Genomic DNA, 19,737 nt, shown 5'->3' on the forward strand with positions numbered 1-19,737 from the left:
GATCTTTAAGCGGGGGTCCACTGTACTTCCCATTTCCAGGACACAAGCCCGGTTATATAAAATAACTGGTTTCCCTGAATCCCTTCACTAAATATTACCCTGCGCACACTCCAACAGATCGTCAGGTCCCAAATACCATTTGTCTCCATTCACTCAGGACAGGAAAGACTGTGCTATAACTTAAATTGCCAGGCATACCATCTAAAGGGGACAAAAAGATACAAAACATCCAGGCCATGGGAAAACCTGGGTAGCCACAGCCACTCAAGAGGGAGAGGTTTTTTAGTGCCAGGAAGGAAAAAAAACTGGCAGGAAATGGCAGAAATCGTACACCAAATCCAGTCATTCCTGGAGTGGAACCACAGTCGATGGCCTCCACTCCAAACCAACAGATACAGATACTAATGCCGGAAAAAAAAATCCCCCCCCAGTACCAACAATACCACCAGTCCGATAACATTCTTCTTTGCAAATATACAGGGTCTAAAGCCAGCAACAAACAACAAAATACCTTTCATCCGTGGACTGCTTGCAGAGGCAAAGGCAATGTTCGCGGCTTTCACTGAGACCCACATAAAGGATCACTTGGACAACGAAATATGGATCCCAGGTTACAACCTATACAGATGTGACAGAGTGAACAGGCAAAAGGGGAGGTTGGCCTGTACATTGCAGAGTCACTTGTTTGCACAGAACTGCTTAATGCCTCAAATGATGTAGTGGAAGTTTTAGCAGTAAAGGTCGAGAACCAAAACCTAGTCATTGTGGTAGTCTACAAGCCTCCGGATGCAACATCCCAGCAATTCCAGGAACAGCTGTTAAAAATTGACCACTGTCTGGAAAATCTTCCAGCTCCTGCACCCAACATCTTGCTCCTGGGGGACTTCAACTTAAGGCACCTAAAATGGAGGAATATAGCAAATAATATTGTTGCAGTAATAACACCAGGAGGCAGCTCTGATGAAAAACTCACACTCACACGAGCTTTTAAATCTCTGCACAAAATTCAATTTAAACCAGCAAATAATAGAGCCTACTAGACTGGAGAATACACTAGACCTCATCTTCACTAACAATGATGATCTGATAAGAAATGTCACCATATCAAAAACAATATACTCAGATCACAACATAATTGAGGTTCAGACATGTATGCGTGGAGCCCCAGACCGACAAAATGAGACTAGTCACGAGGGAGCATTCACCAAATTCAACTTCAATAACAAAAACATAAAGAGGGACCAAGTAAACCAAGTCCTAACCGATATAAGCTGGGAAGATATACTAAGCAACACAGACCCAAACTTATGCCTAGAACAGATTAACTCGGTGGCACTCGATGTATGCACAAGGCTTATTCCTCTAAGAAAAAGGAGGAGTAGATGTAAAATAGAAAGAGACAGGCGCTCCCTTTACAGGCGACGGAAAAGAATAACAGAGCGGCTAAAAGAGGTCAATATATCTGAAATGCGCAGGGAGACACTGGTCAGAGAAATAGCAAGCATCGAACTTAAGCTAAAAGAATCCTTTAGGAGTCAGGAATCGCGGGAAGAACTAAAAGCCATAAATGAAATCGAAAGAAACCCAAAGTATTTCTTCTCCTATGCCAAATCAAAATCGAGAACAACGTCCAGTATTGGGCCCCTACTTAAACAAGATGGGTCCTACACAGATGACAGCAAGGAAATGAGTGAGCTACTCAAGTCCCAATATGACTCAGTTTTTAGCAAGCCGCTAACCAGACTGAGAGTCGAAGATCAAAATGAATTTTTTATGAGAGAGCCACAAAATTTGATTAACACAAGCCTATCCGATGTTATCCTGACGCCAAATGACTTCGAACAGGCGATAAATGACATGCCCATGCACTCTGCCCCAGGGCCAGACTCATGGAACTCTGTGTTCATCAAGAACTGCAAGAAGCCCCTATCACGAGCCTTTTCCATCCTATGGAGAGGGAGCATGGACACGGGGGTCGTAACTCAGTTACTAAAAACAACAGACATAGCCCCACTCCACAAAGGGGGCAGTAAAGCAACAGCAAAGAACTACAGACCAATAGCACTAACATCCCATATCATAAAAATCTTTGAAAGGGTCCTAAGAAGCAAGATCACCACCCATCTAGAAACCCATCAGTTACACAACCCAGGGCAACATGGGTTTAGAGCAGGTCGCTCCTGTCTGTCTCAACTACTGGATCACTACGACAAGGTCCTAAATGCACTAGAAAACAAAAAGAATGCAGATGTAATATATACAGACTTTGCAAAAGCCTTCGACAAGTGTGACCATGGCGTAATAGCGCACAAAATGCGCGCTAAAGGAATAACAGGAAAAGTCGGTCGATGGATCTATAATTTCCTCACTAACAGAACACAGAGAGTAGTCGTCAACAGAGTAAAGTCCGAGGCAGCTACGGTGAAAAGCTCTGTTCCACAAGGCACAGTACTAGCTCCCATCTTGTTCCTCATCCTCATATCCGACATAGACAAGGATGTCAGCCACAGCACCGTGTCTTCCTTTGCAGATGACACCCGAATCTGCATGACAGTGTCTTCCATTGCAGACACTGCAAGGCTCCAGGCGGACATCAACCAAATCTTTCAGTGGGCTGCAGAAAACAATATGAAGTTCAACGATGAGAAATTTCAATTACTCAGATATGGTAAACATGAGGAAATTAAATCTTCATCAGAGTACAAAACAAATTCTGGCCACAAAATAGAGCGAAACACCAACGTCAAAGACCTGGGAGTGATTATGTCGGAGGATCTCACCTTCAAGGACCATAACATTGTATCAATCGCATCTGCTAGAAAAATGACAGGATGGATAATGAGAACCTTCAAAACTAGGGAGGCCAAGCCCATGATGACACTCTTCAGGTCACTTGTTCTATCTAGGCTGGAATATTGCTGCACTCTAACAGCACCTTTCAAGGCAGGTGAAATTGCCGACCTAGAAAATGTACAGAGAACTTTCACGGCGCGCATAACGGAGATAAAACACCTCAATTACTGGGAGAGCTTGAGGTTTCTAAACCTGTATTCCCTGGAACGCAGGAGGGAGAGATACATGATTATATACACCTGGAAAATCCTAGAGGGACTAGTACCGAACTTGCACACGAAAATCACTCACTACGAAAGCAAAAGACTTGGCAGACGATGCACCATCCCCCCAATGAAAAGCAGGGGTGTCACTAGCACGTTAAGAGACCATACAATAAGTGTCAGGGGCCCGAGACTGTTCAACTGCCTCCCAGCACACATAAGGGGGATTACCAACAGACCCCTGGTAGTCTTCAAGCTGGCACTGGACAAGCACCTAAAGTCAGTTCCTGATCAGCCGGGCTGTGGCTCGTACGTTGGTTTGCGTGCAGCCAGCAGCAACAGCCTGGTTGATCAGGCGCTGATCCACCAGGAGGCCTGGTCACAGACCGGGCCGCGGGGGCGTTGACCCCCGAAACTCTCTCCAGGTAAACTCCAGGTAACACGCTCACGCACGCTTGCTGGAAGTCCAAACCCCTCGCCCACAACACCACCTTTACCCCCTCCCTCCAACGTTTTCGAGGACGACCCCTACCCCGCCTTCCTTCCCCTACAGATTTATACGCTCTCCATGTCATTCTACTTTGATCCATTCCCTCTAAATGACCAAACCACCTCAACAACCCCTCTTCAGCCCTCTGACTAATACATGTACTTTTATTAACTCCACACCTTCTCCTAATTTCCACACTCCGAATTTTCTGATTTTGTTATCGAGGTTAAAATTTTAAAAGCAAACATATTTGGATAACAGTTTAATTTTTTATCAAACAATATTCTTCCGATACAATGACAAAAAATGTATTATCTTCTAGCAAGAATTGGTGTGCTTTTTTAACCAAATCAGTTAAAATGCATTATAGTTGATGTAATATTTAAAGATGTGACAAGGATAAATATGTATATATCTTGGTTAATGAAATGAGTTGAGAAAGATTTAACTTGTTGAATGTTTATCCTTACCCGTCAGTAGCGCTACTTGGTGACCATCCTTCTTAAGACGTGTTGCCAACCAATTAGCATTGTGTTTAGTGTGGCAGAAGAACATGGCACTGCCCACTGGGATGGTGTAGATGTTAGCGATTGCCTGGTACTTCTCTTCCTGGCTATAACATTCAACATACATCTGCAAAAGACACGAAGACATACAGTAAGCATCCTGAACAAGAAGTCTGAAAGATACAATAAACACAACTCCTTCAAGAATGCTCAAGGGTGGTACAACAAATTATAACTTATTAAATACCACTTGCCTAAATGTTAAACAATAGTAAAAACCTGGTACAGTGGTGCCCCGAGTTTCGAACTGCTCCCAACTTGACCAATTATGTAAGTGTGTTATTGTAAGTGCTTTTGTAATTGTTTTTTTGGGGGTCTGAAACGGACTAATCTAATTTACATTATTCCTAATGGGAACAAATTCGTTTGGTAACGGCACTGGAACAGCCTTCTGGAACGAAGAAAGTTCAAGACTCAGGGTACCACTGTATATGATACTAACAAGCTATGGTTAAAGATACACGAGAGAGCACCTAGTACATTATATTATGTATACTTTTTGGTCCTGGAACTTTGTTTACTCTAAGCATATATGGGGCATGAGAAACAGATTCATATAGAGAAGGTACATGTGAGGCAAGCTGAACTTCAGTAAGGTCAGGTAAGATAATAAAATTGAGTAGCCTTAAGAACAGGTTCGACAAATATATGAGTGAATAAAAGGAGGATTTGGAAATAACTTGCTTAGAATAGGTCAGAAGGCCTACTGTAGTACTCTTCATTCTTATGTTTATGGAATGGCTTTGTCCCGAGGTGGATAGGGCAGTAGTAGACGAGACATTTATTGAGCACCTTGACCACATATGTCGCTCAGCACTCATAGCCATAAAAAATATATTCAACACACACAATAATTCAGAGTGTGGAAATTAGGAGGTGTGGAGTTAATAAAAGTACATGTATTAGTCAGAGGGCTGAAGAGGGGTTGTTGAGGTGGTTTGGTCATTTAGAGGGAATGGATCAAAGTAGAATGACATGCAGAGCGTATAAATCTGTAGGGGAAGGAAGGCGGGGTAGGGGTCGTCCTTGAAAAGGTTGGAAAGAGGGGGTAAACGAGGTTTTGTGGGTGAGGGGCTTGGACTTCCAACAAGCGTGCGTGAGCGCGTTAGATAGGAGTGAATGGAGACAAATGGTATTTGGGACCTGACGAGCTATTGGAGAGTAGGGTAATATTTAGTGAAGGGATTCAGGGAAACCGGTTATTTTTATATAGCTGGACTTGAGTGCTGGAAATGGGAAGTACAATGCCTGCACTTTAAAGGAGGGGTTTGGGACATTGGCAGTTTGGAGGGATATGTTGTGTATTTTTATACATATATGCTTCTAAACTGTTGTATTCTGGGCACCTCTGCAAAAACAGTGATTATGTATGAGTGAGGTGAAAGTGTTGAATGATGATGAAAGTATTTTCTTTTTGGGGATTTTCTTTCTTTTTGGGTCACCCTGCCTCAGTGGGAGATGGCCAACTTGCTAAAAAAAAAAATTAACAAACAATAAAACCAACAAACATAAACTTTCAAAGCGTATATATTATCACACACAGTTAATTTTTTTTTTATTAACACACTGGCCCCTCCCCACCAAGGCAGGGTGGCCCAAAAAAGAAAAACTTTCACCATCATTCACTCCATCACTGTCTTGCCAGAAGGGTGCTTTACACTACAGCTTTTAAACTGCAATATTAACACCCCTCCTTCAGAGTGCAGGCACTGTACTTCTCATCTCCAGGACTCAAGTCCGGCCTGCCGGTTTCCCTGAATCCCTTCATAAATGTTACTTTGCTCACACTCCAACAGCACGTCAAGTATTAAAAACCATTTGTCTCCATTCACTCCTATCAAACACGCTCACGCATGCCCGCTGGAAGTCCAAGCCCCACGCACACAAAACCTCCTTTACCCCCTCCCTCCAACCTTTCCTAGGCCGACCCCTACCCCGCCTTCCTTCCACTACAGACTGATACACTCTTGAAGTCATTCTGTTTCACTCCATTCTCTCTACATGTCCGAACCACCTCAACAACCCTTCCTCAGTTTTGGCAATCCCGCACCTCCTCCTAACTTCCAAACTACGAATTCTCTGCATTATATTCACACCACACATTGCCCTCGGACATGACATCTCTACTGCCTCCAGCCTTCTCCTCACTGCAACATTCATCACCCATGCTTCACACCCATATAAGAGCGTTGGTAAAACTATACTCTCATACATTCCCCTCTTTGCCACCAAGGACAAAGTTCTTTGCCTCCACAGACTCCTAAGTGCACCGCTCACCCTTTTCCTCTCATCAATTCTATGATTCACCTCAATTAAACACTCCATTAAATTCTTTTTCTTTCTTTCAACAACCTGGCCATATCCTACTGAGGTAGGGAGGCCCAAAAGGAAAAATGAAAGCTTCTCCTTTTAAATTTAGGCGAGTCAAAAGATTCACCTAAAAATCATGAAGAGATCCCCACAGGTACCTCAGTAATTTTTATAAAGGGTTGTCTTTTTCTGTCTCATAAACATGCTAGATAACAGGGATATCTTGCTACTCCTACTTACACTTAGGTCACACTACACATACATGTACAAGCATATATATACACACCCCTCTGGGTTTTCTTCTATTTTCTTTCTAATTCTTGTTCTTGTTTATTTCCTCTTATCTCCATGGGGAAGTGGAACAGAATTCTTCCTCTGTAAGCCATGCGTGTCGTAAGAGGCGACTAAAATGCCGGGAGCAAGGGGCTAGTAACCCCTTCTCCTGTATATATTACTAAATTTAAAAGGAGAAACTTCAGTTTTTTCTTTTGGGCCACCCCACCTCAGTGGGATACGGCTGGTACGTTGAAAGAAGAAGATCTAGGTTTTTCTCCTTTTTCTAAATAGCTCTTGTTCTTCTTTATTTCTTCTATTGTCCATGGGGAAATGGAAAAGAATCTTTCCTCCATAAGCCATGCGTGTCGTATGAGGCGACTAAAATGCCGGGAGCGATGGGCTAGTAACCCCATTTCCTGTAGACATTTACTAAAAAAGAGAAGAAAAACTTTATAAAACTGGGATGCTTGAATGTGCGTGGATGTAGTGCGGATGACAAGAAACAGATGATTGCTGATGTTATGAATGAAAAGAGGTTGGATGTCCTGGCCCTAAGCGAAACAAAGCTGAAGGGGGTAGGGGAGTTTCGGTGGGGGGAAATAAATGGGATTAAATCTGGAGTATCTGAGAGAGTTAGAGCTAAGGAAGGGGTAGCAGTAATGTTGAAGGATCAGTTATGGAAGGAGAAAAGAGAATATGAATGTGTAAATTCAAGGATTATGTGGATTTAAGTAAAGGTTGGATGCGAAAAGTGGGTCATAATAAGCATGTATGCACCTGGAGAAGAGAGGAATGTACAGGAGAGAGAGAGATTTTGGGAGATGTTAAGTGAATGTATAGGAACCTTTGAACCAAGTGAGAGAGTAATTGTGGTAGAGGACCTGAATGCTAAAGTAGGAGAAACTTTTAGAGAGGGTGTGGTAGGTAAGTTTGGGGTGCCAGGTGTAAATGATAATGGGAGCCCTTTCATTGAACTTTGTATAGAAAGGGGTTTAGTTATAGGTAATACATATTTTAAGAAAAAGAGGATAAATAAGTATACAAGATATGATGTAGGGCGAAATGACAGTAGTTTGTTGGATTATGTATTGGTAGATAAAAGACTGTTGAATAGACTTCAGGATGTACATGTTTATAGAGGGGCCACAGATATATCAGATCACTTTTTAGTTGTAGCTACACTGAGAGTAAAAGGTAGATGGGATACAAGGAGAATAGAAGCATCAGGGAAGAGAGAGGTGAAGGTTTATAAACTAAAAGAGGAGGCAGTTAGGGTAAGATATAAACAGCTATTGGAGGATAGATGGGCTAATGAGAGCATAGGCAATGGGGTCGAAGAGGTATGGGGTAGGTTTAAAAATGTAGTGTTAAAGTGTTCAGCAGAAGTTTGTGGTTACAGTAAAGTAGGTGCGGGAGGGAAGAGGAGCGATTGGTGGAATGATGATGTAAAGAGAGTAGTAAGGGAGAAAAAGTTAGCATATGAGAAGTGATGCAAGGAGGGATGAGTATATGGAGAAAAAGAGAGAGGTTAAGAGAGTGGTGAAGCAATGTAAAGAGAGCAAATGAGAGAGTGGGTGAGATGTTTTCAACAAATTTTGTTGAAAATAAGAAAAAGTTTTGGAGTGAGATTAACAAGTTAAGGAAGCCTAGAGAACAAATGGATTTGTCAGTTAAAAATAGGAGAGGAGAGTTATTAAATGGAGAGTTAGAGGTATTGGGAAGATGGAGGGAATATTTTTAGGAATTGTTAAATGTTGATGAAGATAGGGAAGCTGTGATTTCGTGTATAGGGCAAGGAGGAATAACATCTTGTAGGAGTGAGGAGGAGCCAGTTGCGAGTGTCAGGGAAGTTCTTAAGGCAGTAGGTAAAATGAAAGGGGTTAAGGCAGCCGGGATTGATGGGATAAAGATAGAAATGTTAAAAGCAGGTGGGGATATAGCTTTGGAGTGGTTGGTGCAATTATTTAATAAATGTATGGAAGAGGGTAAAGTACCTAGGGATTGGCAGAGAGCATGCATAGTTCCTTTGTATAAAGGCAAAGGGGACAAAAGAGAGTGCAAAATTTATAGGGGGATAAGTCTGTTGAGACCTAGGTAGTAGGTTGGTAGACAGCAACCGCTCAGGGAGGTACTACCGTCCTGCCAAGTGAGTGTAAAACGAAAGCCTGTAATTGTTTTACATGATGGTAGGATTGCTGGTGTCCTTTTTTCTGTCTCATGAACATGCAAGATTTCAGGTACGTCTTGCTACTTCTACTTACACTTACACTTAGGTCACACTACACATACATGTACAAGCACATATATAAACACCCCTCTGGGTTTTCTTCTATTTTCTTTCTAGTTCTTATTCTTGTTTATTTCCTCTTATCTCCATGGGGAAGTGGAACAGAATTCTTCCTCCGTAAGCCATGCGTGTTGTAAGAGGCGACTAAAATGCCGGGAGCAAGGGGCTAGTAACCTCTTCTCCTGTATATATTACTAAATGTAAAAGGAGAAACTTTTGTTTTTCCTTTTGGGCCACCCCGCCTCGGTGGGATACGGCTGGTGTGTTGAAAGAAAGAAAGAAGTCTGTTGAGTATACCTGGTAAAGTGTATGGTAGAGTTATTATTGAAAGAATTAAGAGTAAGACGGAGAATAGGATAGCAGATGAACAAGGAGGCTTTAAGAAAGGTAGGGGGTGTGTGGACCAGGTGTTTACAGTGAAACATACAAGTGAACAGTATTTAGATAAGGCTAAAGAGGTTTTTGTGGCATTTATGGATTTGGAAAAGGCATATGACAGGGTGTATAGGGGGGCAATGTGGCAGATGTTGCAGGTGTATGGTGTAGGAGGTAGGTTACTGAAAGCAGTGAAGAGTTTTTACGAGGATAGTGAGGCTCAAGTTAGAGTATGTAGGAAAGAGGGAGATTATTTCCCAGTAAAAGTAGGCCTTAGACAAGGATGTGTGATGTCACCGTAGTTGTTTAATATATTTATAGATGGGGTTGTAAGAGAAGTAAATGTGAGGGTGTTGGCAAGAGGCGTGGAGTTAAAAGATGAAGAATCACACAAAGTGGGAGTTGTCACAGTTGCTCTTTGCTGATGACACTGTGCTCTTGGGAGATTCTGAAGAGACGTTGCAGAGGTTGGTGGATGAATTTGGTAGGGTATGCAAAAGAAGAAAATTAAAAGTGAATACAGGAAAGAGTAAGGTTATGAGGATAACAAAAAGATTAGGTGATGAAAGATTGGATATCAGATTGGAGGGAGAGAGTATGGAGGAGGTGAATGTATTCAGATATTTGGGAGTGGACGTGTCAGCGGATGGGTCTATGAAAGATGAGGTGAATCATAGAATTGATGAGGGGAAAAAGGTGAGCGGTGTACTTAGGAGTCTGTGGAGACAAAGAACTTTGTCCTTGGAGGCATAGAGGGGAATGTATGAGAGTATAGTTTTACCAGCGCTCTTATATGGGTGTGAAGCATGGGTGATGAATGTTGCAGTGAGGAGAAGGCTGGAGGCAGTGGAGATGTCATGTCTGAGGGCAATGTGTGGTGTGAATATAATGCAGAGAATTCGTAGTTTGGAAGTTAGGAGGAGGTGCAGGATTACCAAAACTGTTGTCCAGAGGGCTGAGGAAGGGTTGTTGAGGTGGTTCGGACGTGTAGAGAGAATGGAGCGAAACAGAATGACTTCAAGTGTGTATCAGTCTGTAGTGGAAGGAAGGTGGGGTAGGGGTCGGCCTAGGAAAGGTTGGAGGGAGGGATTAAAGGAGGTTTTGTGTGTGAGGGGCTTGGACTTCCAGCGGGCATGCGTGAGCATGTTTGATAGGAGTGAATGGAGACAAATGGTTTTTAATACTTGTCGTGCTGTTGGAGTGTGAGGAAAGTAACATTTATGAAGGGATTCAGGGAAACCGGCAGGCCGGACTTGAGTCCTGGAGATGGGAAGTACAGTGCCTGCACTCTGAAGGAGGGGTGTTAATGTTGCAGTTTAAAAGGTGTAGTGTAAAGCACCCTTCTGGCAAGACAGTGATGGAGTGAATGATGGTGAAAGTTTTTCTTTTACGGGCCACCCTGCCTTGGTGGGAATCGGCCTGTGTGTTAATAATAATAAATAATTGTTTGAAAGCACGTGGGTCAACGTTGCAGATATGTCATAAATCCTGCACTCTCTGCTACTGTATTTATTGCTGCTATCAGAGATGTTTCTGAACAATGACAGCTCCTTAAATCTGACTCCTTGATGACCAGCTGGGCTTCATTCCACTACTTTAAATGGCAGTGTCAAAATGTATCACACAGGCATTACTTTGACTATCCCTTCATGTATGCATATTCACAACCCTTGATCCTAATAGATAAGATTTCTATCAGTCTCCCCTACATACTTCTTGTTGCAGTGTCCACATGGGATAGTGTAGACATCAACAGTAGATACTGGGAATGTAGCAGTAGGCCACCTTGTGATGAGATGTTTGATGGAGGCTACTACTATCATGGCCACGTTGATATCACTTAACAAGTGTTTTAAGGGTGTTTTTCCCCATCACCCCACAGGAGGGCTAAGTATTGCACGTCTCTGTGGTACGTTCTGAAGGTCTAGTGTTCAAGATGGTATGAGTAAGTTGTCTACAGTCTTGGCTGAAGAATGTGTGGTAGTGAAAACTTGTGAGGGTTTGCTAATGAAATATTTACAAACACAATGGCTGAAGAGACACCAGAAAAATTGTGACTGGTGATGCCACAGAGCAATAAGCTTTTAGCAAGTTAGCAGATGATGAAACCATTCTTTAAGCTAAGTTAATTCATATTTAGTCACCAATGAAACTTGTGAATTTTTTCTTCATACAAAGCTTTGCAAGCACAAAAAAAAAAGACTGCTATAAGACATGGAAAAGAACCCTGAACTCTTGTTTTCCAATCTATATTTAATTTTTAACAGAATGTGTGGAGTTTATGACTATTTAAGTGGTAACAATATTTTCAATGCTGCCAGACACAAGCTACCAGTCAATAAAATTTCATTAACTGCTGTATACCCAGTATGTACATATAGACTAATTTGGGTTAATCTAAACTAACACAACTTAAAATAATCAATATTTAATTTTGGTATCTGTTTAGGTGTTGTAACTGACACACTAATGTGTGAAGATAAGCTTCCTGTTTGGAAGACAGGGTGCTTTCCACTGACAATACTTACATGGGCCAGAAGTAACAACGTAAGCGACTGCCTCACCTGTCTAATATTAGTAAGTGTTTCCTCTTCCCTCTTCAGACGGAGTATGACTGGGTTCTTAATGATGGCCTCAGCAAAAGTAACAACCTCATCAACATAGGTAGCTGAGAACAACATCATCTGACAAGTCTGGGGAAGTTGTTTATGGATTCGCACAGACTGGTCCTGTAAACCAAGTGTTGTTAACAAGTCTTCTGCATAATACCTAAGATAATATTTTACTAAGATGCTCAATAAGAATAACTGATCTGTATATTTTGACCCTCTGCTGGGATCCTCTTCAACAGGATGAAGAGGATCCTAGTAAGGGGTCAAAGTTTTATTTTTTTTCAACATGTTGGCTGTCTCCCACTGAGGAAGGGTGACCCAAAAAAGAAAGTAACACTTTCACCATCATTCACATATAATCACTGTTTTTGCAGAGGCAGTTTAGATGTCACTCCAAACAGCCAATATCCCAAACCCTTACTTTAAAGTGCAGGTATTGTACTTCCCACCTCTAGGACTCAAGTCTGGCTAACTGGTTTCCCTGTTGTAAATGCTGCAGCAAGGAGACTGGAGGCAGTGATGTTGTGTCTAAGGCAATGTGTAATGTAAATATTATGCAGGGAATTCGTAGTGTGGAAATTAGGAGAAGGTGTGGAGTTACTAAAGGTATTATTCAGAGGGCTGAAGAGGGGTTGTTGAGGTGGTTTGGTCCTTTAGAGAGGATGGATCAAAACAGAATGACTTGGAGGGTGTATAAATCTGTAGCAGAGGGGAGAAGGGTGAGAGTCACCCTAGGAAAGGATGGAGTGGGTAAAAGAAGTTTTGTGTGCAAGGGGCTTGGACATGCAGCAAGCATGTGTGAATCAGTTAGATAGGGATGAATGGAGACAAATGGTTTTTGGAACCTGATGAGCTGTTGGAGTGTGAGCAGGGTAATATTTTGTGAAGGGATTCAGGGTAACCCATTAGCTGGACTTGAGTCTTGGAGGTAGGAAGTACAATGCCTGCACTTTAACTCTTAAACTGTCCAAACATAGATCTACGTTAACATGCGTAGTGCTCCAAAAGTAGATCTACTTTTTTTACATATTTTCAAATCATCATCTTCTTTTAACAAACCGGCGGTATCCCACCGAGGCAGGGTGGCCCAAAAAGAAAAACAAAAGTTTCTCTTTTTAAATTTAGTAATTTATACAGGAGAAGGGGTTACTAGCCTCTTACGACACGCATGGCTTACGGAGGAAGAATTCTGTTCCACTTCCCCATGGAGATAAGAGGAAATAAACAAGAACAAGAACTAGAAAGAAAATAGAAGAAAACCCAGAGGGGTGTGTATATATATGCTTGTACATGTATGTGTGGTGTGACCTAAGTGTAAGTAGAAGTAGCAAGACGTACCTGAAATCTTGCATGTTTATGAGACAGAAAAAAAGAACACCAGCAATCCTACCATCATGTAAAACAATTACAGGCTTTTGTTTTACACTCACCTGGGCGGTTGCTGTCTACCAACCTACTACCTAGGATATTTTCAAATATAACAAACAAACAAAAAAATAATAAATAGATCAGTTTTTTTTACACGCTTTCAAATGTTAAAAAAAAAAAAAAAAAAAAAAAAAAAAAAAAAAATATCTACGTTTTTTACATACTTTCAAATGTTGAAAAAAACGTAGATCTACATTTGGACAGTTTAAGGGTTAAAGGAGGGGTTTGGGATATTGGCTGTTTGGAGTGACATCTAAACTGTTGTATCTGGGTGCCACTGCAAGACAGTGAATATGAGTAAATGATGGCAAAAATGTTGAATAATGGTGAAAATGTTTCTTTCTTTTTCTGGGTCATCTTACCTCGGCAGGAGATGGTCAACTTGCTGAAAAAAAAAATATATATATATATAATAACTTGAAAACTACATGATAGTCACAGCATAATTGAAACTAAGAGAGACAAAACACTGAAAGAAAAGTTGTACCTGATGGCCCTGGGTAGCAATCATCACATCAGCTTCGTCAAGCACAAATACTCGACAGAAGCGTAACTCAAGGCATTTGTACTTTGTGACCCAATCAACAACCTTCCCTGGGGTGCCAATTACTATATGATCAGTGATCCTTTGTCCACGGGAAACTGTAAAGAAAGCAATACTGTAAATGGGATTCGCTGATAATGCCCGTTCATGAAAGGAGGGAAGTGGCGAGCTCACTCAGCGCACTTGGCAATAAAAAGTACGGTAAATATAAACTTTCATAAAAACACCTGAGGTAGGACTGCTTAATAAAATTAAAAACTGCAGCACTAGCACCAACACACAACACAAATAAACAATATAATGCTATGGTAAGATAATCAGCACAATTTAAAAAAACTAACAGTTTGTGTCAGAAGACTTCCTTAACCCTTTGACTGTTTCGGTCGTATACATACATCCTACGAGCCAGTGTTTTTGACGTGTTTTTACTCTAAAATTCTAGTGGTTTCAAATCAAGCTGGAGAAAGCTTGTAGGCCCACATGTGAGAGAATGGGTCTGTGTGGTCAGTGTAAGCAGTATAAAAAAAAATCCTGCAGCATGCAGTGCATAATGTGAAAAAAAAAACTCTTACCGTGTTTTTGGATTAAAACACCGACTTTGAGGTGTATTTTCAAATAGTATTTATGGTTGTAGTCTCATTTTCTTGGTCTCATTTGATAGAATGGAAGACATATTACAGAAGTGGAGATGATTTTGATTGGTTTCATGAAGTCTAGGACCTTGAAATTGAGCTCAAAATAGTGGAAATGTTTGATTTTAGCCGATGTTCACAAGTAAACAAATGATGTCATTGTCCAATTAGCCATTCTAATATGTAGTTATGAATGGGTTGACATTATTTAAACAATTATTACAATAATGCAGTAGTCTGCATAACAGCAAATCTTCTATTTTTTTTTATATTAATTAAAATTCTAAATAGAAAGCAAGAGTAATATAAGAGGGGCCTGGAGATGAGACTGATGAACAGAAAAAATGTTATTTTAGTGCCATGAATGTCTGCATTGTTCATTCTGAACCCTATTTTGAAATTGGAATCTTTTTTAATTTGCATGAAATTGGCCAAATTGCCAATTTCTGATCACTTTATTGGGTAGTTGAAATCGGTAAATGGGTGGTTTCTTGTACTCAATCGATAGAATAAAGGGAGTTCTAAAGAAATAGCTGTGAGTTTGGTTGACTGGAACAATAGAATTGCTTGAAAATAGGGCTCAAAGTGAGTGAAATCGTTGATGCGTAAACATCGCCAAGATTGCTAACTTTGCGAGAGCGTAATTCCGTAAGTTTTCCATCAAATTTCATACTTTTGGCATCATTAACATCGGGAAAAGATTCCCTATCATTTCATAAGAAAAAACACTTTTTTTTTTTTAATTTTGCAATACAGAGAGATACCTTAGGATTTGGGGTCGCAACAGTCAAAGGGTTAATTAAATTTCCCTGGGCACATACAAAGATTTACATGTGAAGTTATAAAACACAGCAACTCTGCTAACATTCTTGTTCTTACCACTGTCTCCTTTTACAGCAGAGCGGATGGTGATGTCTTTACATTTTTTACCCATCTGCTTGACACAGTCTAGTGTTTGCAGTGCCAGCTCCATAGTTGGTGACAAGCACAAAGCCTAAAAATTATGTTTATTAATAACTTTCCTGCTTCAAGTATGCATTGCTAGAGAATAATAGTATTTTAAAAATAATATGATTACAGTAAACCCTCTATTTAAAGGACTAATCGGGGCAGTGGCTGGCCAGTATTGGTAATTATGGTGGTTAGGGAAAAGATTGTTTTGCGTTGATTGTAACAATAATGAACAATTCTGCGACCAACGGACTTTGTCCACTGTTTCCAAATCAACTGACCCAGCAGATTTTGTTCCACATTTCTGAAGTCCATTAAGTGAAGGTCCATTAACTGGAGGGTTTACTGTATTTACTATTTATAGTTTGCACCAGGGTTGTTGAAAACTGGCCAAATGAGCTAAAAAAGTTTTATCAACTGTGATAACAAGTGTATCACACTTGCCAATTTCTAGCTTTAAAATAATTGATAACTTGAAAAAGATTAATATACATAACTTCAGACAACAAAAACCAGTGGAAATAAATGCAGTATAGTGGATCCCCAGCATACGATGGCATCGGTATACGTTAAATCCGGCATACGATACATTTTAACGCCAAAATTTTGCCTCGCCACTCGTTAAAAAACCCGTCACACGCGATTCGTCCAGGACGCATCCACGTGTGGCCTGAACTGCCCCGTACTTGCCAGTGTTTACAAGCCAGCCAGTGTGCTCGCATCTAAGCATACATTCGGTACATTCCATATTATCACAGTGTTTTTGGTGCTTGTTTCTGCAAAATAAGTCACCATGGGCCCCAAGAAAGCTTCTAGTGCCAACCCTGTAGTAAAAAGGGTGAGAATTAGTATGGAAATTAAGAAAGATTTTGAAGGGTTTGGGGCTAACCCTGAGAAGCCTATGCCAGTTGTGGAATCCATTGTGCCTACTTCAAAAATTAAGGAAATGTGTGCAAAGTGGGTTGAACTGCAAACCTTTATGGATGAAAATCACCCTAACACAGCTATTGCAAGCCGTGCTGGTGACTATTACAATGGCAATGTTGTGGCCCATTTTAGACAAATCTTAACCCCTTCAGTGTCCAAGGCCAAAATCTGAAGTGGTGCTCCAGTGTCCAAGAAATTTTGGAAAAAAAAAAAAAAAAAATTATTTTTTTCTTACAGAATTAAAGAGCATATTTTTGTGAAGGTAATAAGACAAAAAAAAAATTCTGATCAGTACTTACCGAGATACAGTGCCAAGAAGTTTGTCCAAAATGATGTGGTGGCGGCAACATCGACGAATTCCACATACACACATTACTTTATTTAGTAGTTCTTGTAGTTTTTTCTTTTCTTTTCCAATTTTTTTCTTTTCCTACTAACATTTGGGGCCTGAGAGACCAATACTGTATATAATGTATATATATATATACACTCACTGTATTGAACACAATAACCGCACTAATCATATTATTGTTTACCACTGTTGTTTATTACAATAAACATGCACAAATCTTGTATAATACTAATGTTCTATCATATATTTACATATTTACAATCACTGGACATGGTTTTAGAACTGCTGGAGCTTGTGGAACTCCTTGAAACAAGGCACCATGCACAGAGGCACCTTACTTTCCTCACACATAAACCGAGTGTCTTTGCGTCTTTGTTGCCGTCGTTTTGTTTGTGCACAGACGATGCATCTCTTCTGAGCAAATTTCTTCTGAGTTGAAGGAAGCTGTATTATGAAATGATCACCTTCCCTCTTCCAATGCTTGGGTATATCCTGAGGAATTCGAGGATCTTGTTGTATAGCAGGTGTTCTTACCTGGTACTTCATTATGAGTTGTCTGACAACAGACAAACAAAATTCACCATACGGTGGTCTGTTGCCAGTCTTTATTTGGTACATATTATATGCATTGAGCATTGAAATGTCCATGAGATAGAAGAAAAGTTTCATGTACCACTTGTAACTCTTACAAACACAAACAACAAAACCAATCTGCATGTCACATTTGTCAACCAAGCACATGTTTTGTGTATAATCAATCACTGTCACTGGTTTTCGAATACGTTCATTAGTCACTCGATCAACTTTGCCACTGTCTTGCATTTCATTATGGTGAATGGTTGTCAACAATGTGACATCTCGTTTGTCATGCCACCGTAATGCCATGATGTCATTGGCAGTAAACACCTGCACGTCATCACCACGAGCACCTGCGTTGAGCCTGGGCATATGTTTATGATTAGAACGCACTGTGCCACACACATCTGTCTTGTTCACTTACAAGAAATCACTGAGTAATGGGCTTGTGTACCAGTTATCGGTATATAATGTATGCCCCTTACCAAGATAAGGTGCCATCATGTTTCTCACTACGTCACCTGAGATACCCAATAACATCTTGGTATCTTTCAATGTTTTACTTCCCGTGTATACAACAATATCCAACACCAGGCCACTGTCACAGTCACAGAGTACAAACAGTTTTATACCAAAGCATTTCCTCTTGTTCGGTATATACTGCTTGAATGACAGTCTACCTTTGAACAAAATCAAAGACTCGTCAATTACAAGATTCTTGAATGGATAAAAGTATATGCTGAACTTTTGTTTGAGATACATAAAAACATTTCTAATCTTGTATAACCTGTCACTTCTCTCAGGCCTGATTTTGTCAGAGAAGTGCAACATACGTAACAGTAAGATAAACCTGTTCACTGGGATGATTTCACTGAAGACCGGGGTAGAAATTAGCCGATCTGTGGACCAGTATGCTTTTATATTATGCTTTAGACATGAGGCATAAGCATTATTGTTGCAAAAAACAAATACATTTCTGTAACAGTCGTCTCTTTCCACCGGTGTAGTCTTGACTGTGGTGATATGATCGTATTTGCCATGGTGTACTCAAAATACTTATTACTTTCCCTGACAATAGTTTCCATCAATGGCTGGTCAAAGAATAATTCAAAGAATTCCAGTTCATTGGCCGTGGTTCCAAGGGGACAAGTACGTAGAATTCCACTTTGAGAATCATCAAAGTGGTGGGGCTTGGGAACAAAATTGGGATTTTGCTGCCAATCCCAGATACGGTTTGCTGGTGGATACTGGACATCATAGGCTGGTTGTGCGGGTGGTTGTGGTTGTGGTGGGCTGGTGGCTGACGCTCCGCTTTGTCCTTGAACTGAGGAGTCAGCAGCGTGGGTCCCAGCCTGGGCTGGTGAGTCACACATGGTGGTGCCACTACCATCACCACTACCACCATCTGCTGATGCCTGTGGTCTATCCATGCCAAGTGTAGCCACATCATCCTCACTATCACTATCTAAACCTGGTGTAGGGCCACGGGATGTACTCCGGGATGTACTCCGTCCCCTGGGCACAGCATAGGGTACACTACCCGAGCGCATGCGGTGGCGTACATACCGACGCTTCACTGGTGAATATGATTCCTCACTATCACTACTCGAATGATCGTCAAGCGCAATAAAATCACAATCCACGTCACTATCATCATCATTACTGAAGTCAGAGGCCTGGCCACACGAAAATATTAGTTTTCTCTTGCGTTGAGGTACAACTGACCGTGACTGACAAGTGCCCACACTAGAGGTAGAAGGTTGAGGATCGTCAGGGTTTTCTGCACTATTATCAATATCCTGGTCATTCCTTTCGGTCACTAACTGATCAAAGCCAAAGAATTCGTCTTCATTTCCACTTCCATCAGTGTCAGAACTATCAGGTAGGAAGAGGAGAGTCCCAATTTTCCGTGGAGTGAGAGCTGACTTGCGATGAGGCATGGTGAACAAGGGTAACTGAGCCGGCGTTCCCACAATGCTATGTGGGCGCCTAGATTTTTTGTTTATGGCGCACACCCACCATGGAGACCCGTTCTCTCACATGTAGGCCTATGAGCGCTTTAGCACTAAATTTGACAGCGCTAGAATTTTGGCGTAGATCTACGGTTTGGACACTCAACGTGAAGCCGTAGATCTACAGGACGGACCCTGAAAGGGTTAAAGGAACGGGAGGTACAGACCTCTATAGACAGATTTGTTGTGCGACAGAGGTCCAGTGACTCTCAAGCTGGTCCTAGTGGCATTAAAAGAAGGGAAGTAACCACAGAAAAGGACTTGCTACCTCAAGTCCTAATGGAAGGGGATTCCCCTTCTAAACATTAACAACTTCGACACTCTCCCCTCCTCCCATCCCATC

The 19,737-nt window shown here is 41.2% G+C and overlaps 1 protein-coding gene across 1 annotated transcript in view; it reads right to left on the reverse strand.

The window, feature by feature from the left end:
* Dbp80 (putative ATP-dependent RNA helicase Dbp80) overlaps window positions 1–19,737 on the reverse strand; it is a 66,214-nt gene that overhangs the window by 26,003 nt on the left and 20,474 nt on the right. The window contains exons 4-7 of the mRNA XM_070091505.1: window positions 15,456–15,570; window positions 13,888–14,042; window positions 11,925–12,089; window positions 4,017–4,179 (exon numbers count right to left, since the gene is read on the reverse strand). Of these exons, the coding sequence (XP_069947606.1) occupies window positions 4,017–4,179; window positions 11,925–12,089; window positions 13,888–14,042; window positions 15,456–15,570 (598 nt within the window). The remainder of the gene's footprint in view (window positions 1–4,016; window positions 4,180–11,924; window positions 12,090–13,887; window positions 14,043–15,455; window positions 15,571–19,737) is intronic.

Source organism: Cherax quadricarinatus, chromosome 35 (genome assembly GCF_038502225.1).
Source record: "Cherax quadricarinatus isolate ZL_2023a chromosome 35, ASM3850222v1, whole genome shotgun sequence".
Classification (NCBI taxonomy): Eukaryota; Metazoa; Arthropoda; class Malacostraca; order Decapoda; family Parastacidae; genus Cherax; species Cherax quadricarinatus.